Here is a 23,510-nt window from a genome sequence, read left to right on the forward strand (position 1 = left end):
AGCACAGGCCTAGACAGAGTGGGATCATCAGGATCATTGACCACCCCCTCACACCCTGTCCCACCTGAAGGTCTTCAGAGGCAGCACACAGAAGCTGCCCTCTCCTGGGATGACAGTGTCTTCTCCGGGAACAGCTCCCGCAGCCCTGCCTGTAGTTCTTCTCCGGGGGGTGTCACTCTTTCTGTAAACACTGTCACGGGGGTCGGGGTTGGCTGGGTTTTTCCATCATGGCTTTGCTGGTAAGCAGGCTGTGCACTGTGAGTGTTCCTCTCTGCCATGGAAAACATTTCAGTGTTGGGCTTCATGTTTTCAAACGTTCTAAGGAGCTTGTGGAAGTTTGCAAAAGTTTGCTAAACCCTTCACTGGGTTTCTTGGGGGTTCTCTCTTCTCCTGCAGTTTCCTTTCCTCTGTGTCGCTGATCCAGTTCCAGCACCCTCAGTACTCGGTTCCTCGGAGCACCTCCAGGAGCTCCTCGGGGCCTCTCTCATCCACACCCAGGCCTGAGTCGGCCGTCTCCACTGCAGTGTGGCCAGTGTTCACACCTGCCTTACCGTGGCACATTTTTGAAGGCACGGGCTACAACACAATGCGGCTGGGTTTTCCAGCTCCATTACAGTCTTGTGGGACCACGTTGTCCACACGGTCCATCACTGTCCAGAACACAACTATGTGGTGTGGGACTAAGCCAGAAATTAACTATTGGAGTTTGAAATTAAAACACAATACCATTTACATTAGCACCAAAAAGAGAGAGAGAAATACTTAGGCATAAATCTAACAAAGCACAAGATCTATATCAGAAAAACTACAAAATTCTGATGAAAGCAATCAAAGATCTAAATAAGGAGACAGCTGGTTAATGTCCACAAATAGGAAGATTCGATGTAGTGAAAATGTCAACTCCTCCAAACTTGATCTGTGGATTCAATGCAGTCCAGTCACAATCCTAGCAAGTTATGTTATAGATATAAAAAAAAAAAATTCTAAAGTAATACGGAGAGACAAAAACATAAAATAGAAACATTGAAGACGAACACATTTGAAGGACTGACATGACCCAACATCAAGACTTACTGAGAAATCATGGAATCAAGACTGTGTGGTGCTGGTGAAAGAAAAGATGAGTAGATCAATGGGACAGAGCAGGGAGCCAAGAAATAGACCCTCAGAAATGTGACCACTGACCTTTGACCAAGGAGCAAAGGTAACATGGTAGAAGGACAGTCTCTTCAACAGTTGGTACATGGACAGCTGGACATCCACATGCAAAATAACGAGTCCAGACACAAACTTAACAATATTCACACAAAAGTTCTAGAACATAGCATAGAAGAACATGTAGCTGACCTTGAGCATGGTGATGATATTTTACAACACCAAACACGTGATCCAGGAAAAAAAACTCGACTTTGGTAAATAATGGATCCATCTTGGTACATTAATTATAACAATGTAACACACTAATAATAGGACTATGCTATCTCTGCAATTTTTCTATAACCCTAAAATAGCTCTAAAAATACAGACTATTAAATTTTTTTTTATCCACACCTGAGGACAGTTTTCCTTTTTTTTTTTTTTTTTCAGATAGAGTGGGAGGAAGAGAGAGAGAAAAAAACATTGACGTGAAAGGGACACATCAAGTGGCTGCCACCCGCATGACCCAACCAGGGCTGGGGACGAACTGCAACTGAGGTACATGCCCTTAGTGGGAACCAAACCCGGGTCTCTTGGGACCGCAGACTGACGCTCTAACCGCTGAGCCAAACCGGCCAGGGCCAGACTATTAATTTTTTAATGATCAAAAATAAAAGCTAGAAGAAGAAGCGGACTCACGCAACACAGCATGATAAAGGGAGTTTCCCAGGCAGACAGCAAATGATACCCGATGGAAATACAAATCTATACAAAAGTAGGAAGAGCACTGGAAATGATAGCCGCTTGGGGAATATGCATCTTTCCTGAGCATGCTTCAGTCCTGGCTGAGGACACCTGCTTGTTTTATTCACCACAGTGCTGTCTGGCAGTTTTCACTACGGACGAGGACTGCCTTGGCAGTCAGGGTAACTATGTGTTCTGTCAGCCGAGAGTCTTACACATGGCATCCCATCTTTAAGGAGGACTTTTGTTTCTAAACCTCAGTGATCAGGAAACTGAATCGGGGCTGCAGAGGGGGAGCCCTCTGGCTGGCGGAGTGGAGGAAGACAAGCCCTGCTGGGTGATGGGGGTTCCTCCCATGTCAGCCAGGAGGCGCTGCCCTTTGCAGAGGAAGTAGGGCTGGGTGACAGCCCTGTCCTTGCCCGGCCTCCTGACATCTCCAGTGAAGGAGGAAGGTCTCGTGCCCGCTGTCAGTGTCCTGGGCCTCTGAGTGAGATTCTTGCCCTTGGAAGCATGAAACACCATTTGGCTGGGGAGACGGGACGGGATGGGGGCATCCCGGATGGATGGCCTTAAACCTGAACCTTCTCTGACTAGTGTGGGTGTGTGAAGTGAGCCAGGAGGGTCCACACCCCAGCAGTTGGGGACCATGGTGCTAACAAGATTCGATATTCACCACAAGGCATCACCGCAGCCCAGCTGCTGGGATAAGAACATCCAAAGCAGGTTCTCTGAAAAGGGAAAAAACATGTCTTCCTCTTGCAGGTATTCGTGGCCTGACTGGAGTTACCACGGCTTTCACACCCTGTCGAGCCTTCTCTGCTGTGTGCACTGCATCAGCGAAGGGGGTTGATGTCACACATGCCGGTGATCTCTAATATTCCTATTTGTACATGTGAAATGATTCATAAAATAAAAGGAAAAGGAATTTCTCATCTTAAAACAAACCACCATAACAGTTAGCAATGGCCTTGGCCGGGGGGCTCAGCGGTTAGAGCATTATCCCACAGACTAAAGGGTCCCAGGTTCAATTCCTGGTCAAGGCACCTGCCTGGGTTGCAGGTTTGAGTCCAGGAAGGAGGCCACCAATTGACGTATTGCTCTCACATCGATGTTTTCTTTTCTCTTTCTCTTTCTCTCCCCCTCCCTTCCACTCCATCCAAAAAAATCTATGAAAAAAATATCCTTGGGTGAGGGTTAGCAGAAAAGTAATTGAATAAAAACGTCGTGATGCACAGCACCGGGGAGGGGTCGAAGGTGGTCCGTTCATGTGTACACTTGGCCACGTTGCCCAGACGCTTGGTCAAACATCCATCCAGATGTTGCCATAAGCACATTTCTGTTGTTTTTATGTGATTAACATTTAAATCAGTAAACTTTGAGTAAAACAAATTCTCCTCTGTAATGTGGGGGGCCCCCTGCTAGCAGTTCAGGCCCAACAAGCAGAGCTGTGGCTCCCCAGGGAAGAAATTGTTTGGCCTCCAGACAGCCACGCGGGGCAAGGGCTCAGCATCGCCTGTTCCCGGGGCTCCAGCTGCTGGCCAGCCCCCAGAGTACAGACTTGGCCCCCAAAATCGCATGGGCCAATTGGTTGAAATAAATCTATCATCTATCAACTTGATTTATTGGTTCTGTTTCTCTGGAGAAGTTTGACTAATTTAGGGTCCTGACAGAAGTGGTGTCAGGCCTGGGGCCAGAGGTCTGTCCACAGGACGCCACATTTCTTAGGATATAGGTCCCAAGGTTAAGGGTTCCATCCCCCCACCAGCCTCCCAGCCACCCCTCACTATCCAAAGACCTGGCGAGAAGCTCCAGGTGGGAGTGGGAGTGCCTGACAGCCGCCGTGAGGTGCGGCCAGTTGGGGAGGAGTGAACCTGAGCAGCTGTTGGCAGCCAAGACGTCACTCGGGGAGGTGGTAGTAACAGATGTGTGCACCCTAAGGGCACCAGGTGGGTGGCAGCTAGACTTGTGGGTGCATATAGGAGGGCCCTGGGTGGCAGCTGTGTCAGACATCAGGTACCTGGCCACCTGCCAGGGGCAGATCTCAGAGCCAGGGGTGGCAGCTGGCACAGATGGGAAGGGGAGGTGGGTTCGAGGGTGTCTTCAGGGTGGTGTGTGACCTGGGCTTCCTCTCCTCCAGCAGCACATACTGTGGACCCCTTTACAGAGAAGAAAACCGAGGCACAGGCTGAAAGTGACCTGCTGAAGTTTCTCATGTATGAGGCCCAGATGCAGACCCCAGAGCTGTCACCTGTGCCTCTGCATCAGAAGCCAGGAGCCCCATGAGGGCCCATGTGCCATCCCTCACACCTGGCAGCTGCCCTGTGCAGACACACTTCCTTCGCCGCCACCACGGAGTCTCCAAGCCTCTGTATTTGGCTGATGAGGGGGAGCTAGAGGCCCTCTGGGAATGGTCCCTCTGGACTACTCCGTGGTGCTGGGCTTCCCCTAAGACCACACCAGCTCTGCCCTCCACTTCAGCTGGCTGGGTTCTGTGCAGGGTGTAGACACCTGCACGGTGCTTAAAGGTGGCCAGTCCTGGCCCAGGGCTCCACCCGCCGAGCAGCAGCATCAGTCCCTCCCAGGAAGCCCGGGTCCTCAGCACTCTGCAGTCGGGTTCCTGCTGTGCAGGGCAGATGGGAGGATATCAGGCAGCCCAGCCCAGCTGAGGAGAGCAAGTGGAGACCCTGTCAGAGAAACCAAGCCCAGGGAGGGCAGATGGTATGAAGGCCAAGTCAGGAGGGGCAGAGTGGGCTCTTGGCACACTGCTGTCAGCCCTGGGGTGTGAGCCAGGTTCTGTGGATGAACCTCCACAATGGCTTGTCTCTCGTGAGGAGGGTGCTGTGTGACACCCTGAACCACCCACACCTGCCCCCCCCCCCCCATGTTCCCACAGCACCTACACCTGGGGGCCTTCAGCAGAGACATCCTCATCCCCAGTTCCACCTACATATCCATAGGCTCCCAACTCAGGACATGCCGATGCTCCCACCCACGTGCCCTGTTCTAGGCAGCCCAGGAGGAAGCCGAACGCTAGGACCTCTCTCATGGAGGCCCCAAGCAACACATGCTGCAGGTCTGTGGCTCTGACCAATCTTCCCACCTGGCAGCCTGTCTCCTGGGTCCTGGGCCCGCCCCTGACCCTGGCCTGACCACAGGGCACCTGCTCAGCTGCACCAACAGGTGGCCAGAGGAGCTCCAGGGAATCGCCTCCACCTCACAGAGTCCTCGTGGTCTCCAGGCAGAGCAGCCTCCTGGGGATGGTCGGAGCATCATGGGAGGGAATGGCATCTATCTGTCCAGCTCTTCCAGACTGGGGCAACCCTGCACCTCCACTCCCTGCCCCCTGCCAACTCTCAGGCCTGCCAGAATGCAGTCACCTCAGCCTGCAGAGGAGACACTTCAGAATCAGTCTGGCCCACATCAAAGCATCTGTGGGATGTGAACAGGTACAGCCCAGGCCACTGGTCCCCATCCCCAGTGGGGCTTCAGCAAAGGGGACCCTCAGGAGTCCTCCCTCAAACCTCCCGCACAGGCTCTGCACCTCTCCTTGCTTGTGAAGCATCCTTCTCTAGTCCCCGCTGCCAACAGTGGGAGCCGTCCAGACGCACCAAATGTATCCTGGACCCTGTCTGCCTCGGCAGGAGTTGAAAGGGGGTTGAAAACGAGACCCAGAATTTCTAGAACATTTCCTTTGTTCACATGTTAGATGAGAGTTCCAGGTTGGCCTGCAGGCCCAGATTCCCAGGTGGAAGTGTGCTAACAGGTAGGATGAGACAAGAAGCCCCTAACCTCAGTCTAACCCTGGGGGAGCCAGAGCTCCACCTACCACAAAGTGAAATAGTGAGGCAGGTGCTCCTGCAAGGCCGAGAATTTAAGCCAAAACAAACAAGGAATCTGTTGCCCTGTTGCCTCGTGTAACTTGGAATTGCAAGGCTAGATAGCTTTCAGGTACGGCTGGATCCAGGAGCTCTGAACAGGTCATTAGAGATCTCTCTTTCCCTTCCCACCTTCACCTTGCTCTCCATTTCTCAGCTTTGCCCCCTCAAAAAGGTCTAAACTGTCTCCTGCTGCAGGCTTTCTCCTTGCGGCAAGGGGAAATGGCCTCGGGCAACACCCATCCCACCCAACCCCGATTAACCTCAGCAGGACTTCTTCTCCCTGACCCCACGAGAAAGCACTGGTGTGCACATGCGTGCGTGTGGGCGGGACGGGTGCCTTAGAGGGTCTGGATTCCAGAGCCACACCTCACGGGGGACGCGGGCTCCATGTGTGGCAGCAGGAAGAGGCCCGAGATGAAAGCGTCCACGCCCCACCCCCACCCCCACCCCCCGGGGGCAGCTCTGAGCCCCTCACAACACAGGCTCGCGCACAGTCAGAGTGGACTTTTATTAGGAAATCACCCTGCGAACACACCGGGCGGGGCTGTGGGCGGGCGCGCGTTTCCTGAGGAAGGAGGGTCACAGTATCGGAGCTGCGGGAGCGGAGCCGGCGGACTGCCCGGCGCTGGCGGCCGGCTCCCCCGCGACAGGACTCAGCCATCACGACCCGCACAGACGCGACACGACACACGGCTGCTCTACACGCAAATGAACAATGAATACAGAGCTCCACCTGCTGCCGTCAGGCCTAAAACAAAAGGAACCGAGAGGGACAAAGAAAACCAAGCCTTCTCTCCACTGGACCAAGGGGAGAACATCCCCAAGTTATCAAAGTTCCTCGGTTACAAAATACTTTTCTAAAAATTCCATTATTAAAAGAATAAATAACAAAATATATAAAAAATAAATTGGTTGCATCAAAATTATAACAAAGTTATAGCAACTTTTTTGTGTGTGTCCTATCTCGTAGTCAAATGGTCGTTTTGCTTGGATTTCATTTCTCTCTCGTGATGTCCTGGCGTGTGGGGCTGGTTGAAACAGTATAAAATTAATAAATAAAACGTCAAATAAATAGTAAACGTTAACATAAAAGAAGCTGTGAATATAAATACTTACATCTTGACAAAATTAAATAATTTACAGAATAATTAAACTAACTACTTTTTTTATTTCTTCCTGAAAGAGTAATTTCTCTACTTTTAAATACTAACTTGGAATTGCAGTCACAATCAATTTGGACTCTATTTACATGTAGGAACATTGTGTTTTTAACACATTAAATTAAAATTTACCTTTTTTTCCCGCATCTTGAATGGATCTAAAAGGAGGTGAAACCTTGGTGGTCCCCGATTAGGGTTAACCCCTGACCTTGCTGGCGCTATCTCCACCCCAGGCGAGCTCAGCCGTGACCCAGGTGCCACAGCAGTGAGGGGTCCCCAGCCTGGCTCACAGAGTCAGGGGCCCTGGCCCTGAGTCAGACGTGGGTCTAGAAGAGGCAGCCCCAGGAGGGAGCCTGACCCCAGGCCGCTCCAGTCCGCAGCGTTGGGGAGCCAGCCGCTCAGGGACGCCCAGGTTGGACTCCTTGAGCCGACGGTGAGCTGCAGGCTATTCCTAACTTACCCTCCGGAGCAGTACTTTCTTCGGTTTTTAACACAAAACAGAATGAACTGAAAACAGAAAACACACTTGCCACACGGGCCTCACTGAGCAGCCGCGCCCGGGCGTGTGATCCGGGCTGACACCCTCCCAGCGCACAGACACAGGAACACTCTGGCTGCAAACTCCAAAACTTCCCTGAGAACCACTGGAGACTCGAGCTGCTCTTCAGACTACTTTCAGAAAGCAAAAATAAATCAATTTGTAATACTTCATGCTCTGCCCTTGCTCGGGGGGTTGAGGCCTCCACCCTGACAAGCGCATTGAGGGAGACTGATTTCCAGGCACCTTGGGACCAACCCTCTGGAGGCCGCCTGGGCTGCCACCTAGAAGTCACTGCGACTCAGGAATCTCCCCGGCAGACAGGGCAAGGGAGGTAAACAACAGAGCCCAGCTGGGGTCCCTGGCGCCCCATCCGCAGGCAGGGCCTAGACCTGGATGCCCCTCACGGCCTGCTTGATGCTCTCCAGGAGGTCCTTGTTCTCGGGGTTCTGGTAGCACTCCTGGTTGGAGTACATGTCGGTGAGGGTGCTGACGTAGGCGTCAAAGTTCTGTTCACAGATCGGCTCCTGGAGGATGAAACCCATCTAGCCCTGTCTGCGTCGCAGGCCCCTCGTGCTTCCACCCAGGGGAGTGGACAGGGCAAGGCCACACCCCCCGCACTGACTGCTCCACCTCAGGCTCAGTCAACACTGAGGGTCTGGGGGTTCACTGTGAGCAGCACCAGAAGGCTGGAGCCGTGGGGCAGCAGCCTGCCCAGGCAGCACCCCAGGGGCAGAGGGGCTTCCTCACTGCCCGCCCCACATCCCGGGCACTGCTCACCATGTGTGGAAGGCGGATGTTGGCGAGACTTTGGATGAGGGCCTGGCTCAGGCCCGACAGCTCCAGGAACAGGGCTTCGTTCTGCTCCTCAATGAGCTTGTTCTCCTGCTCGATGGTCTGCAGGCTCTTCTCCATGGACGAGATCTGCACCGACAGACAGGAGAGCCCGTGTCCCTCACGTCCCCCTGGGACCACCTCACAGCTCCCAGGAGGAGTGAAGAGGCAGGGACCCTGCCCCCGGGGGTCCTGCCACAGCAAGGGGCTAGCAGTGCCCTGGTCCCCGGATGGAAGAGGGGACATGGTGACTGAGCCAGGGTCGTATGGGGCCCTGGCTTTCTGTGCTACATCTTCCTACAGGGGTGGGGCGGAGCGCAGAGTCTGAGGCGCCTGAGCTCAAGTCCTGGGCAGTGCTCACTAGATACTCCTGTCTGTGGTGGGAATTCTGCACCCAGTGGGGGTCTGGCTGCCTTTGGGTTTCCCCACCACAAAGACTAAGGTGTCTGACACAGCTCTGGGGGCCAGAAGAGCAGACGGCCGCCTGTCCCACGGCAGCCTGAGTGGAGTGGCCGAGGGCTCCTCCGGGAACCCTGACAGTTTCCAACAGGCCACCAGAGGGGACCCCCAGTCAGAAGCCCCAAAGTTTTTCCAAGGGAGCTCTCAGGGTTCTGCAGTGCAATCCCAGAGGACAGTGAGGACCGGGCTGATGGCCATGGGTGGTGCTCAGGCCACCAGGTGAGTCCCAGCAGGACCCCGTGCAAAGGTGCACAGCCCATGTGGGGAAGGTGGGAAGCCCTCCCTGGAGACGACAGGCCTGGGGGGCGGCCCCAGCCTGACTGCATCTCGAAGGAGCCCGAGCAGAGGCAAGTTCCCAGGGCCGGTGACACCTGAGCTGTCCCCAGCGTGGAGCAGGGAGCTGCCTGGAAGACTGGATCAGGTAGAGAGCTTTCCTCCCCAGATGGCTCTGGGACCAGTGCTAGGGGCATCACGCCCCATCACTTGGCGACAAGCTCTGGCTTTGAAGATGAGAGTACAACTGGGGTGCTTCTCTTCACTGGTCCTCCATAGAGCACATGGCCCAAAACTCCCTCGAGGGAAAGGGAGTCCTTCCTAAAGGCTGCTGCTAAACACGCTGTCTTCACAAAGGGACCATTGGCCCTAGCCGGTGCTCAGTGGTTAGAGCGGCGGCCTGCGGACCAAAGAGTCACGGGTTCGATTCCGGCCAGGGGCACGTACCTCAGCTGCGATTCAGTCCCCAGTCCCTGTCGGGATCGTGTGGGAGGCAACCAATCACTGTGTCTCTCTCACATTGATGTTTCTCTCTTTCTCTCTTTCTCTCTCCCGCTCTATCTGAAGATAAATGGGGAAAGATATCCTCGAGTGAGGATTTAAAAATGTAAATAAATAAAAAAGAAGGCATTGGCAAATTAAGATAAATCAGAGGTACCACCTGCAGGGTACTGGCTCCAGAGGCCTGAGTCTTTGAGAAGGTCAGGACCAGAGAGGGACAGACACAGAAGAGATGCGTGTTGGCACCCAGGGACAGCCCGTGAGCCCGGGGAAGCCGCTGCTGGACGAAGACCCTCCCCGATCTCCACGGCCGACACTGTCATCATACAGGCCTCTGAGTGACAGGTGGTCGGCAAAAATGTGTCATGCGGCAGCCTCGAGACAAGAGCCCATCGTCCTATCCGCCCTCTCTGCCCTCAGGTTCCACGGGGCCTGGTCCGCTCCTTCTCCCTTTGTCCCTTCAGCCTTAGGGACATGACTGTGTGGCACCACCTTCGGGACCCCTGGTCTTCTTGGGCCCCCAGTCAGCATCCAAGGGCAGGCGTGGTCTCCTTTTCAAAATAAGACCTTTCTTCTGCTTCATGATCACAGTTGTTCACTGTGGGGTCAGACAGACGCACGCCCTGACCAGTTCGGCTCAGCGGTTCGAGCGTCAGAGACGCACTCTCTCCAGGTCCTCGGTGACTCTCTTCCAGGTCCCCCTCATGCTAACTGCTTTCTCGCGGAAATGTGCTCCTCTTACAGCAGCGTGGAGTTGATGCCGCTGTATTCATTCCGCTGGCGAGGACGGGAAGTCCGCATGGACTGAGGCTGCCAGGTCACTCGCCTCGTGTGGCCGCGCTGGGGCTGTGGAACCAGCTCTGACCAGGCTCTGCAAACCCGCACCACAGTGCTGCTCCTCTTGACATGCACCCTGCAGGGGTGACACACCCTGGCGGGACCCCAGCCCCCAGCACCAGAGGACTAACGCTGGTTGAAGTACGGACCCTGATGGGCAGGGCACGTCAGGTGTCCCTGAGCACTATACTCCTCAGCTCAGCCCAACAGTGACCTTGGTGTGGGCTCAGCTCCTCCCCACTCACAGAAGCGGAGGTCAAGGACCGAGGATGACAGGACGTCACTAAGTTGGGGGCGGGGCACCCACCTGAGACTGCAGCTGCACCATGGCGGCCTCCATCTCTGAATTGGACTCGTTCAGGTCTCGAATCTCCTGATTCAGCTGCTTGATCTCCTCGTCATTCTCCAGCACTGCCCAGAGGGGGAGAGCAGTCGTGGCTCCGGGCCTCGTGGCCAGGACAGCCAGTGGGGTGTGCGGAGGCCTGCTCCTGGGCAGCACCGGGGACCCCTTTCCAAGCAGGGGCAGCGGACCTGCTTCCTGAGCTCCCCGTGGTGGGGGGCTCACCCCCACATTTCATACTGGGAAGGTCAGTCTGAGACCACTAGCCATGGACCTGTGGTTGGCCGCCTGGCCCTGCGCCGTAGGTGGGAAAGGACACCTTTCTTTGCCAGGTATTAATTGCCGAGATCAACATGGAAGTGTTCTCCGAGGATACTGGCTTTCCTCAGCGTCCCTCTCCGTTGAGACGGAGCTCCCAGCGCCACAAACCCAAGGCCGGGAACTCCAGAGCCACCCACAGGCTTCTCTGATGCCAGCCTCATTGATGCCATCAGAGCTGGAGTGTGGGGAGCCCAGACATGGGCACCCAGAGGTTAGAGCCAAGGTCAGGAGACTCGCTGGCTCAGCTCAAGGGTCTGTCTCCACCACGGCAGGTTCTGCATCCCTAACCCTTCCCCACAGATACCGCTCACCCGTCCAGGGGACAGGGTCCAAAGCTGATGCGGGAGGGCCATCCTTACCGTCACTTGTCTTAAACTTCGTGCCAAGAACCTCATCCCCTGAGAGTTTTCCCTTCTTTCCAGCAAAGGTCGCTCTAGGACAGCCGGACAAGCTGGAAGCAAAGGTCACACATCAAAAACCAGTCCAAGGTCACACATCCCAATGACAGCCAAGTGCTCACCACTGGTAGCCTGGTAGGGTCCTAGATGGACTTTCTAGCTCATGTCCTTTTGCCCCCTCACCCCGGGGACAGCCCAGCTCCTGGCCCAGGACCCTGGCCAGTGCCCTAAAGACTTATGTCCAGATGTCCTGGGGAGGCTGCTCACCAGCCGCGGTGCCCCTTCCACTGACCACCCCGAGCACACTGGGTGTTTCGCTTGTGTCTGCAGCCTGGCTCCCCACCCGCCCTGCCCACCAACACCCAGAGGGCCAGACACCATCTCCTCTGGGCTCTCCAGAGCCCGGCACTCTCTGGGCTCCAGGAACGACTTGTGGGATTAATTAACCTTATAAGTGGACAGACGAGGGCAAAACAAGAGAGAAGATGGTTTCTGACGGGACCAGGGTGACCTGGGCACCTCAGCGTCACTGGCATGGAGAGGAAGAGGACCAGCGGGTGCTGTTCACCTAGCCCGGGGGCCGGCGAGCACCCCAGGCCACTGCCAGGGCAAGGAGGGTCTCGTCACCAGGCCCCTGTGTAAGATGAGCAGAGGCCTGACCCCAAACTTCAAACAGGAGGCCCTAGTGAGAGGGCAGAGCATGAGTGTGGCAGACAAAGCTTTTCCTAAGAAGATGGCAGCCTGTGGCCAAAGGGAGTCCATCTGGCCGAGGAGGGAGGCTTCCGGGAACGGACATGTGGGAGCACCGAGCACAAGTACCGTGACCAGGTGCCACCAGGCTTTCTCTTGCCTCCCCAGTCAGCTGCCAGCCCTGGCCTCGGTCTTCCCTTGAGAAGGTGGCGGTCACCTCTAACCCCTGTTGGGGCCCCCGGGAGCCGTGCCCAGAGCTCCAGAGCTGGGCCCCATGGGGCGCACAGACAGGGCCAGCGGGCACCGCTACCTTCGGTGAGTGAGGAAGCTCCCGTTGGCATGGCCGGAGCCATCACAGCCAGGAGTGGGGCAGGTGGGCCCCTCGTTCTTCAGCGACTTCCAGGAGAATGAGGAGCCGTTGAGGGAGCCCTCCTTCTGCCTGCGGGCAGCCAGCGGGCAGCCTGACGCGCTTCTGTGAGAGGCGTACTTGCCGCTGATGTGACCGAGCCCCACGCAGCCTGGAACCGGGCACCTGGGCACCAGGAGTTCAAGGTCAGCAAGGGGCTGGAGGACACGCCCAGAGACCCTCCCAAGCCAGGCCCTGCGACCCGCGGGGGCTGCTGGACAAACCCACTGCGGCCCCGGGAGGCAAGAGCAGCAGGAATCGCGCCTCCAGCCTTGGCCTCTGCCCCTGCGTGGGGAGGGTCCCCACAGACCCCACCATGAGCCCTAGGCTCAGGGCTGCTCTAAGGGGACTCGGTCCACAGCTCGGCCTTGCAGCCACAGTCCCTCCATACCACACAGGCATGGGGGGTGTCCACTCAACCAGTCACGGTGCACACACTGCCAGGGGCCCCACAGGGGCTTGGGAGGTTCCATTTTATGCCCAGCCCCCAAACCTCGCCACCCGCCACAGACCACTTGCTGGGAGCTAGCACCAGGCCTGGGTGGCCCAGGAGGTGAGAAGTCCCCCCAAGACGGGCAGCATGGGGACCGCAGGAGCCCTGCCGCCCCACAGCACCCCAGAATGAGCCTGGTCCTGGCACGGTGCCCATGCGCGTCCCAGCTCTGCCCCTTCTGAGACGTGTTCTGGGAGGACAAAGCGAGGCCGCCAAGCGGTGGCTCAGCCTGAAGCCAGCACTGCCTTGCTCGGGTCGTCAGGACAGGCAGACGCCCTGCAGAGCACAGAGCCCAGGGGTAGGTGAGATGCGTCAAGACCGGTTCTGAGTGGCTGCCCCCACTCTGTGGAATCCACACAGTCCCATAGAACCGGGCGATGCAGCGAGCTCTGGGGGTTCCTCCGCATGGCCTTTGGGAAGGACCTAACCCAGGAGCTCACCGCTGGGCCTTCTGAGCACGAACTTTGAGTTCAGGACTTTGGGACAAGCAGGTGACAAAGGACAAGAACCCCCACCTGCAAGTCCCTAGTCTTCTCCCTCCAGAAGATGAGACTCATTAGCTTGAAGCTCGTCACCACATTCTGTGGGCTAGAGACCCGGCAAACACACAGGACCCAAGAGGGGACATGTGGCCTCAGTTTGCAGAGAGATTCCCAGGGTTCAGAAAAGCCAAAGGCAGGAAGCCCTCAGGAGGCAGGGTGGGGGTGGCTTCCATGACCAGCTCATGGCCCCGTACCCCAGCCTCAGGCAGAGGCAGCCACCTTTCCAGCCTATGCGTCCGCCTGTGCTGGCTCTCAGTTCTTGCTTAGTCATCCCGCCCACGTGACCCTCAGACATTGGGGTGTCCATTGTCCCAGTCCAAGGTCATCTCAGCCCATAGTCTACAGCAGACACACTGCCAGGGGCCCCGAAAGGGGCTTGGGGAGGTTCCATTTTACACCCAGCTCCCAAATCTGGACATCTCCCAGCTGGGGGTCTTGGAGGACACCTGGGCCAGGTGCCCCGAGGTGCCGTGAGGCCCTGACATGACAAAATTGAAGAACAAATGAGAGGCTGCTGTCTGCATTGTGGCCGGTCGGACCCGAACCCTTCTCCCTCGCTGTGCGGCCTGCAGTGTCCCCTGGACCTGCATTTGCACTGAGTACTTTCCTTCCACCCGCCCGGGCCCCACGTCTGCAAGGCCGTTGGGTGACCTCACAGCAACACGTGTGTGCAGGGCTCACACTTGGCTGGCTCCCGTGCTCCCGGGGCCACCTGTGCTGGGGTGCTGGGGTGCTGGCCACCAGGGTTCCATCTTTGGGTCAGATGCCACTGCAGCCAAGGACAGCACAGCGTTCAACTCCTGACCCCCAGGAACCCCACAGACTATCGTGGCCAGTTGTTCAGCCGTGGCCGAAGGGATTCACCACCGAGCGCTGACAGCACCTCGTCTGAAACAGCCCAGATAGGGCACCAGAGGGAACCCTGTCCTCACGGGCCCAGCCGGAGCACAGCGCCTGTGCTCGCGGATCCCGCCACGCACTGGGACCTGGTGCACTGTCACCACTTCTGCTGTGGTCTGCACGTGTGCAGAGGAGCCACCAGCGGTGGACGTGTCCCAGCAGGTGGCTGGGGGGCCTGTGAAGGCAGGCGCTGCATGAGTGGCCCCCGCCTTGCTGTGGGGCCCCGAGGAGCTCATCCACCCTGTAAATGCTAAACTGTTTCTGAAAGTCACGTTCCCCAGTTGGCTGCAGAAATCTCGTGTTTTGTAAAAACGAAGCTGACAGCACACTAGAAGGAAAACCATTTCTCCCGGTTAACTCGGGAAATGCTGATGTCAGTTTGAATCCTTTCCAAAGACAGCACGACGCAGTCACGCAGCCGACCAGCAGGGCCTGGCATTCCATGCACTTGGGCACAGGCGGCCCCTGGAGTCGCAGAAGGAAACACTCCTAGCCACCCTCGCAGGCAGCATTCCAACAACAACACGTTTTGCATTTTTGATGTAGCATTCATTATTCTGTTGCCATATAATAAACACAGAAAAAAGTCACAGCCTATTACAGGAAACAGCCGCCTTTGAAGAGGAGGATGCAGATCGATCACGCCCTTCCTCCGTGGCCAAGCGCAGCTGGCCCAGGCCGCGGCCCTCTGCGGGGGTGAGGATCTGGCTGCTCTTGGCCACCAGGCAACATGGTGAGGGCAGACCTGCCCCCTCTTGGATCAGCCTTACCACCTGACAGGCCCTGCCCTGACCAAGCCAGCCCTGGCTGCTGCTTTGCCATGTCAGCTCTCAAAGCCCTGGGCGAATCGCATGGTGGGTTTCCCTGTTTGCACCTGTGGCCTGGCCCTCATCTGCTAGTAGGGGTTCTAGGGGGCAAATTTCCTTCTGGAAGGATTAGCTCGCATAGTACAAGCCCTCAATGAGTGGGGCACACAGGGTCAGAGTTCATGCACAAGCCCCTGTGACACATCAGACATCCCCAGGAAGATGGCCAGTAGAGGGCTCAGGGACTTCAGTCAGGTGAGGCACAGGATGTCCTCTCTCCTCCCCACAGCCATGTCGAGGCCCCAGTTCAGGATGAACCTCTAGGAATCTTACACCAGCTCCCTACAACGGTGTGTGAATGTGCAGGTGTGTGAGTGTGCAAATGTGCAGGTGTGTGAATGTGTGAGTGTGCACATGTGTAGGTGTGCAGGTGTATAAGTGTGCATGTGTGCAAATGTGCAGGTATGTGTGCATGCAGATGTGCGAGTGTGTGGATGTGCAAGTGTGAGTTTGTGTGCAGGTGTGTGTGAGGGTGTGTGAGCATGTGTATGAGTGTGCGAGTGTGTGCAGGTGTGCAAGTGTGGGTGTGTGCATGCAGGTGTATGCAGGTGGGTGTGTGCAGGTGCGGGTGTGCAAATGTGCAGGTGCATTCATGCGAGTGTGTAAGCAGGTGTGTGAGTGTACACGTGTATGCAGGTGAATGTGCAGGGTGTGAGTGTACGAGTGAGTGTGTGTGAGTGTGAGTGTGCAAGTGTGTGTGCAGGTGCATATGTGCAGGCGTGTGAGTGTACAAGTGTGTGTGCAGGTGCGTGTGCAGGGTGCAAGTGCTGACACTCACAACTGAAGGATTTCTCATCTTTCTCACCACAGCCTCCTCCTTGACTCCTACACCTGACCTTTCCCACCAGAATGAAGTCATGCAGAGACCAGTGCCCACGAGCACACTGTGGGGCTGCCCACACCCTAAGCCCCGTGCCCAGGTGGCCCCCAGGTGCACGTGTAGCCAGGCGCCTTGCCTCTCACCCCGCGGGGCCAGGGCCTGTGTGCCCCTGACACACGCACATGGCTCGCGCCTCTGCAGGCACCCACGTGCACGGGACAAGAACACCTGTAAAAGCAGGTGTGGCCACCGACCAGCCGTGTTCAGGGAAAGGGAATTGAGAGGAGCTTTGCAATTCCAGATACAAGATCATCCCTGACTCACTTCATCAGCTCGGGGTCGTCCTTGTCGTCCTTCGTTGGCGTCACTTTGGGTCCAGTTTTCTTGGCGCGAGGGCAGCCTGATAAGCTTGTTTTGAAAGAGGAGAAACACAACCGTGGTCCTAGAACAGCACCTCTCAGCCCTGCCTCAGCCCTCCTCTCGAGCCCGGGGCCAGCAGCCCTGGGAGGTCCCGCCCACAGGACCTGTCACCAGGAGCCCCAATTCTGGGTGCAAAGGGCACCCCAGCCTGGTTGCCAGCAACATTAGCGTCTCATTCGGAGCTTTACACCTTCATCGGAAGGAACGACCCCACCCCCTGGAACCCCAGTGCTCACCTCCGGTGCGAAGCGTAGTTCCCTGTTATGTGGCCGGAGCCGTCGCAGCCGGGCGTGGGGCACCTGCCAAGGACAGGGGAGCTGGGGCCAGAGCCAGGAAAGACACACGCCACCGAGGACAGCTGTGCCCTCAGCCCACTGGGCTGGTCTTGCAAGCAGCCTCTGCCACAACCTCCGGCCTGCAGGACTTGGCCACTCAGTCCCCCAAGGAGGCCCAGGAAGGCCAGGAAGAGAGCACATTCCCACGGCAGGCGCCCTGGGCTCCCAGCCCAGCCTCCTGCAGGGTTTCAGGGTGCAATGGAAGGTTCTAGAACCCATACAGGCCTTTCCCTTTGCACAAGGGTCAGGAAAAGAAACCTAGCACCTGCGAAGTCTGTCTTCACGTCGCCACTGGGAGGAAGGGGCCTTTCTCGGGAAGGGCTGCACTGTGTGAGCACGTGAGCACGTGTGGGCTTAGCACCCACAGCACAGCCTCGGCGCTGGTCCTCCTGGGGCGTGTTCCCTCCCTGAGGTGCCGGCGCCGGCACAGGAGGGGAAGCACACGCAGCCTAACTGCACACACGGCACGTTTGACAAACACACCCCGAGGCGGGGGAACCATTTCTCCCTGCGTGACCGCTGAGAGACGTGAGTGGGTCCCTGCTGCTATCCGAGCGCGGAGAGGCGCCCGGCCACAGCTGCGCCCATTGGAAGCCCCTCCAGAGCCACCCGGCACGTGATCCGTGCCCCCCAGGAGGATGCAGTTTCAGCCCAGGGGCAGGCCAGGCTGTGGCGTCTGCGTTTGAGGGCCTGTTGCCCACAGAGCTCTCATCCCGACTTCACACTCGAGATCAGAGAACCATGGCCCTAGAGGGTCCTGGGCACAAGTGCCCACTGGAACAGGGCACAGGTCTTTGCCTCCCAGAGCCCAGCAGGCCGCACTGCCTGCCCCGCCAGAGAATCCTCGAGGCTGGCACGCAACATGGGCTCAATGCTGAGGGGCTCCTCTGGCCTCTGCCTGCCCAGTCCTTCTGCAGCCCCCAGGACTTCTGGGGCCCCTCATCGCTGCCCCAGGGCCGCACACCAGATGCCTCCCTGGTGTGGCAGCTGGCCCGACCGGTCAAATCACCCTCTGACTGGGTTTTGGGGTAACTCTAACCCCACTGAGGTTATGGTGGCTCCCATCCCAGTCACATGTGCTGACATTTCAACCCAAGCGTGTCTGGGACAAGGAGGTGTTTGCATTTTAGTAGGAGCCACCCCCACCCCCGCCCAGGCAGGCGTCACCCTTTCCCACAGTCCCCAGCTGCTGCAGCGCTCCTGCTTGGACACATGCTGTCTGTGTGCGGTCCAAGGTCCGTGGCACCAGCGGCTGGCACACTGGGTCCTTCAGCCACAATGGGGTGTCCCTCACAGAGCTCTTTGTGCCGTAGCCACAGCCCCCGCGATGCCCTGCTGCCCCTTCCTCAGCTGGGGGTGGCTGCCGAGGGCCCCCTGCTCCTCCTTCCCAGGTTGTGTTTGCTCCGGCCGCCCCTGGGGCTTTGCTTCTTCTCACCCTCAAGGACCCGAGTGACAGAACTCAGAGGCTCAGCGGGTGGGTCGTGTCCTGGGACCTGATGGTCGTAGTGCAGCTCTGGATGGTGGGTAACGACCCTGTGAGGTGCAGACCCCAGTGGGGCCTGAGTCTGGGGGCATGGGGTGACTCATTGAGAACCCACATGTGGGTGGTCCTTGCCAGGCCCCAGCACAGGCGGGCCGGCATCCACGAAGCACCATGAGGTGCACCTGCTCCAGGCAGGGGGCTGTCCTGCTGAGCCCAGTTCCACAGCTTTTCCAAGTCATACCTGAGGGGATGGTGTCCATGCGGCTGGAGAAACAGGTGCCCACATGGGGTGCCTGCGGCATCAGCCACTCCTGGGGCCCTGAGGATGCACAGGGTCAGCTGTAGGGATCCTCCCAGCATTTGCCTTTGAGCGGGTGGTCTGGGAGGAGGAGCCCTGTAGCCAAGGCTCTGCAGCTCGGGGACACAGACTCTGGCCTCCGAGCCCCAGCTCTGTCCCCATCCTGTGCAGAGCCCCGTCATCCCCTGCACCCACCTCCCCACGCAGACTGGGTCAAGCAGCTCGTGTCCCAGCCCTGCCACACTGCACAGGAAGGACAGCAGTGCCTGGGGGTGTGGTGAACACAGAAACCCGCCCCCCAGTGTCGATGGGGAGGCCACCGAAAGGGCATCTCTTGCAAAGCAGTGGTCGAGTCTCTGCCCCCCACCCCCGCCCACGACAGATGCCACTGGCCAGGAGGAGGGAGGAGAGGGGAGCGTCGAGCACCAGGAAAGTGCGGGGCCTGGCCCACCTCACCCCAAACCCACACTGAGGCCATGGGCTGCGTGGCAGACCCTGGGGGGAGAAGAGCTTCCGAAGGGGTCGGGAACCTTGGCCACCTTCCCCGCCTTCCTGAGGCTGGAGATGACAGCTTTTCGCACCAGAGGATTTTCTGTTGCTATTTCTACGTTTGGGGTTAACGTTCCTCACAGGCTTTTAGTCTCAGAGGATGTAACCGTCTCAACAGCCACATTCCTGGTGTTTTCCGTCCTCGGCCCTGAGCACAGGTGGTCACGGCTCTACAATCATTCGGGCCCTCAAACGGGAAATCCATGAAGCCAGTCCCAGTGGGATCGGCGGAGAAGCCAGGAGAAAGGAGTGTGAGAACAACGGGAAGAGAAGAGGCGAGGAGAGGCCCCCAGGCCTGAGCGTCTCGGCCCCCCTGCAGGGACAGAGGTCCCCGAGTAACCAGGCGCAACGAGACGCATCCCCCAGCGGCCGGACAGACGGAGCCCTGAGCTCTGCCCTGTGTCTCATCAGCCGGGTCCCTGGAGCTTCAGCAACAACAGAGCCTCATCTCAGCGGCCCCAGGGCCCTGGCCCCCGTCCGGCCCAGAATGAAATGAGCCAGGAAATGTGTCTGGACTCAGGGCCTCCCCACACAGAGGCCCGAGGGGGGGACACACCTGAAGAAGGGCTGACCCTTCCCCAACCTTGGCCCAGCCTGCCAGCCCAGGACCAGCATGTCACAGATCCACTGAAGGCATGAAAACCAAAGGCAAGGACGGCCCCCGACTCTGCCCCAAGGGGACACTGATTCCTGGGAGACCTCTGGGTGCCTCTGAGCAGGGCTGCCAGGCCCATGCGGGTGCCCCGGGCCTGCCTGGCCCTGGCTGGGGGCAGGGAGGAGCAGACGCAGAAAGAGGAGGGCTCAGCAGAGAGAAGGCAAGCGCAGGAGGAGCGGCCGTCGGGGCCAGGCCGGCAGAGCGGCCGAGGGCAGCAGAGAGGAGGCCACGAGCGTTCTCTGTCCCTGCCGCTGCTTCGCTGGCCGAGCCGCGCGCCAGCCCACAGCCCACTGACAAGTGAGCCGGTTTGGGGCTGCTCCAGCCCCACGTGCAGAGACGGCAGGGAGAGAAGGGCCGGGCCCCAGGGGCTGCGGGCGGTGCTGCTGCCCTGGGCCCTGGGAGAGGCTGGCAGGGCCCAGGGCAGCACAGGAGCCCGAGCAGCCCCGGCCGGTGGGGAGACAGAGCAGCACTCAGAGCAGGGAGACACAAGCAGCAGCGGCCCCAGCCACGCGGATCGGCCTCTCCTCCGCCCTGTCGCTCTGCCCCCTCCTGCAGGCGGGGCTGGCCTGGGAGCGGGGCCCTGGAGAAGGCCGATTTGGGCTGGAGCCTCATGGAAGGGGACAGCAAAGCCAGGGGGCCACCCAAGAAGAGATGGGCAGCCAGGAGGGCAGACATACTTGAGGTCAGCAGAATGGGCAGCCATGAGGTTTCTGAGGCTCTTGTCAGCAAGAGGGCAACCAGAGAGGCTGGAAGAGAAGAGAGGGGGGTCAGCCGAAGAGGGAGCAGAGCAGGAGAGGAAGGAGACCCACCACGTGCACCCTGGCTGGGCCGGCCAGGTGGGGACCAACCTGCGGTGGGAGGCATAGTTCCCGGTGATGTGGCCACTGCCGTCACAGCCGGGGGTGGGGCAGCTGGACAAAGGAAAGAGAGCGTCAGAACAGAGCGGGCCCACCTGGCAGGCCTGCCCCGGCTGAGCCTGCACAGGGGCAGTGGTGGCACCTTCTCCTCGGTCACCCACGGGCCAAGGGGTAATTCCTCCCCACTGTCCTCAGAGCACAGCCACAGCCTCGGACGGCAACCCTCCCACAGTGCAGCCCAAGAAGGACGAGGAGCCCACCCGAAGCCCGGGTGTCTCAAGCACGCATGTGCGTGTGCACGCGTGTGGGTGCCCAGAACACACGGGGGTTCCTTTCTGAAGTGCACGGCCTTCCATGAGGACAAGGTCCCTGACCAGAGCTCGCATCTGGCCGTCCTGGAGGGCCAGCTACAGAGTAGGAGGTTCGGGACAAGAAGAGGAACTGGGCACAGGTGCAGGGACAGCCTCACAGGCCTTGAGGAGAGGTGCACTCAGGGGGTTGACCAGAAGGCTGAGGGATGGCATCTGACCGAGCAGCTCATGCCTCCCAGCAGATTCCCTGCTCTCCAGTGACATCTGGTGAACCCTCTGGGGACCAGCTCCAAGGGGCAGCCAGGCTGCTCCAGCTGAGGGCACTGAGCTGAGAGATCGAACATCACGCCTGCCACTGGGACCAGGGCAGGCAGCTGCCGCTCAGGAGCGGGCAGCCCCCCTCGGCCTCGGCCTCGTCCTGCTGTGGGTCGGACGGGCCCCTTCTCGTGCTCAGGCACATGGGAGGACAAGTGGGCACCCGGCAGTGTGGAGTGATGGGAAACCTGCCCTCCACTGTGGCCGGGCCCAGCTCTGCCCGGAGGGCAGCTAAAGGCCCCAGCGGAGCAGATGCCACCCCAGGCTGGCTCGGCCACATCCTTTCCAGCTGGAGGTTCTCCGAGGAGTCCTGTTGGCCAAGGCGGGGACTTACGTGAGCAGCTCCTTCTTTATGTCCTTGGAGAGAAACTTCAGCTTAAAGTTGGTCAGGGTGACTTCCCCGGGGTACTTCCGCTCCTCAAAATTCTCTTCCGACACTTCCTGGTCATCTGCTTCAGAAGAAGCAAAAGAATGGGCTGCTGGCTCTGACTGCAAAAGACCAGCAGGGAGAGGTTTTAGCCGCTGGCGGGCCGGGCGCCCGGGCCCGGGCTGAGGGACCCTTCAGAGCAGTGTCCACAGAGGCGTCTCTCTAGTCTCCTATCTGCTGGGTGAGGGAGCAAGATTACCCCCAAAGGCACAGAAGACAGCACCCCAAGGGGCTGGAGTGTTCCCCATCCTCAGCCAGAGCTGCCCCAAGGATGGGGGCCTCCTGACACCTTCCATGTCCCTGGCATGAGGGTCGCCACCATCGAACGGCCGCTGGGCCACCTCCCAAACTCAAGTCGACGCTCAGGGCAGCCCCTGCCATGGGCGGGCGTGCTCAGGGCACAGGGGCACCAAGACATGTGCGTGCAAGTCTGTGCGATGGGCACGGTGTGATGACATGCAAAGTCCTGGCTCTGGTCAGCATAACCTGTGACCCTCTGCCCTGTGCACCTAGCACCGTGCCCAAACCAGAGCCAGCACTTAATATGCTTTTTGAGCTCGAACGCAGGGTCTGGAGGTGTTCAGTCACCACCCACAGGCAGGGAGCTGAGGACACAGGGCTAAACAGGACAGTCCCTGCCACTGGGGGGCAGCCCACAGGTCAGGGAGCCACGGCCTGCAGGCTGTCCTGATGGGCACTTGCCTGGCCCCAGCCCGGCACTCACTCTGTCCCCCCAGCAAGTGTTTAAACTCTTGGGCCCAGGTGTCACTTTGAAACTGGAGCTAAGGGCTGCCCCCACGGGACTTCTAGGGGTTAGAGGAGGAAACTCCCTGGAACACAGCCCAGCATCCGCCCTGCGCAAGGTCTTGTCACTGTCATGGACTCATTCGCCTGGTCGAGCTGCAAGCTACTAACCGATGTCAGTCACCCCAGTGCATTTAATTTTTTTAAGTTTTTTTTTTAAAGAAGCTGCTCTTCAGGATGGATGGGGTTCCCAGAAGCAACCCCCGGGAGAGCCTGCCGAGGCCTGTGGACGGTGAGGGTGCTGCAGAGGCCGGAGCAGGCGGGGCCGGACAGGGCGGAGCTGGAGGGAGGGTCTGAGCCGGAAGTCCAGGGCTGTGGTCCAACCACCGAGAGGGCCTGGCTCAGGAGTGTTTCTAGGGGTGACCCATTGGGATGTGGGCCCCCCACCTAGGAGAGGCAGCTGGAGGAGAGGAAGGGTCTGGGCACGAGCTGAGGCTTCTGCCTGGAGGGAAGACTATCGGCCGCGGGGCAGAGCGTGGGAACAGGCTTCAGAGAGCTGGGCGCCTACGGGTGACGGCAAGAGGCCTGCGAGGGGAGAAGGTCTCAAGGAGACAAAGACCAGCCCAGGGAAGGGGATCAGCTTGAGATGGGGGTTGAGGAAAAGGGCCAGTAAAGGAGCCAGAGGGGGCCACTAGGGGCGAGGTCACTGGGGGAGGAAGTGCGGCGAAGTCCTGGGGGCAAGACAGGAACAAGGATGACAGCAGATGTCATCCACACAGGAGGCCCCAGTAGGCGAGTCTCAGGTCAGCGGCCCCCACTCAGGGCTGCCTCAGAGGTGCCCCTCTTCCGAGGCCCAACACCTAGTTACAGCCATGTGACTGAGCATGTGACCTCAGCCTGGGGCCCAGTCCGCTGCTCTGCAGGGTGGGGTTGCCTAGGACGCGTGCAGAGGGAGCCCAGTTCACCGCAAGACGGAACC

General features: G+C 58.6%; 1 protein-coding gene across 1 annotated transcript in view; it reads right to left on the minus strand.

Moving 5' to 3' along the window:
* Positions 1-6,937: 6,937 nt before the first annotated feature.
* The window catches only part of MYT1 (myelin transcription factor 1), a 53,068-nt gene continuing 36,495 nt past the window's right edge, over positions 6,938-23,510 (minus strand). Inside the window, exons 14-23 of the mRNA XM_036244504.1 lie at positions 21,695-21,849; positions 20,726-20,788; positions 20,555-20,623; positions 16,794-16,856; positions 16,462-16,545; positions 12,421-12,642; positions 11,382-11,473; positions 10,669-10,772; positions 8,238-8,381; positions 6,938-7,984 (exon numbers count right to left, since the gene is read on the minus strand). Of these exons, the coding sequence (XP_036100397.1) occupies positions 7,844-7,984; positions 8,238-8,381; positions 10,669-10,772; positions 11,382-11,473; positions 12,421-12,642; positions 16,462-16,545; positions 16,794-16,856; positions 20,555-20,623; positions 20,726-20,788; positions 21,695-21,849 (1,137 nt within the window). The 3' untranslated portion in view covers positions 6,938-7,843. The remainder of the gene's footprint in view (positions 7,985-8,237; positions 8,382-10,668; positions 10,773-11,381; positions 11,474-12,420; positions 12,643-16,461; positions 16,546-16,793; positions 16,857-20,554; positions 20,624-20,725; positions 20,789-21,694; positions 21,850-23,510) is intronic.

This window comes from Molossus molossus, unplaced genomic scaffold (assembly GCF_014108415.1).
Source record: "Molossus molossus isolate mMolMol1 unplaced genomic scaffold, mMolMol1.p scaffold_m16_p_6, whole genome shotgun sequence".
NCBI classification, from domain to species: Eukaryota; Metazoa; Chordata; class Mammalia; order Chiroptera; family Molossidae; genus Molossus; species Molossus molossus.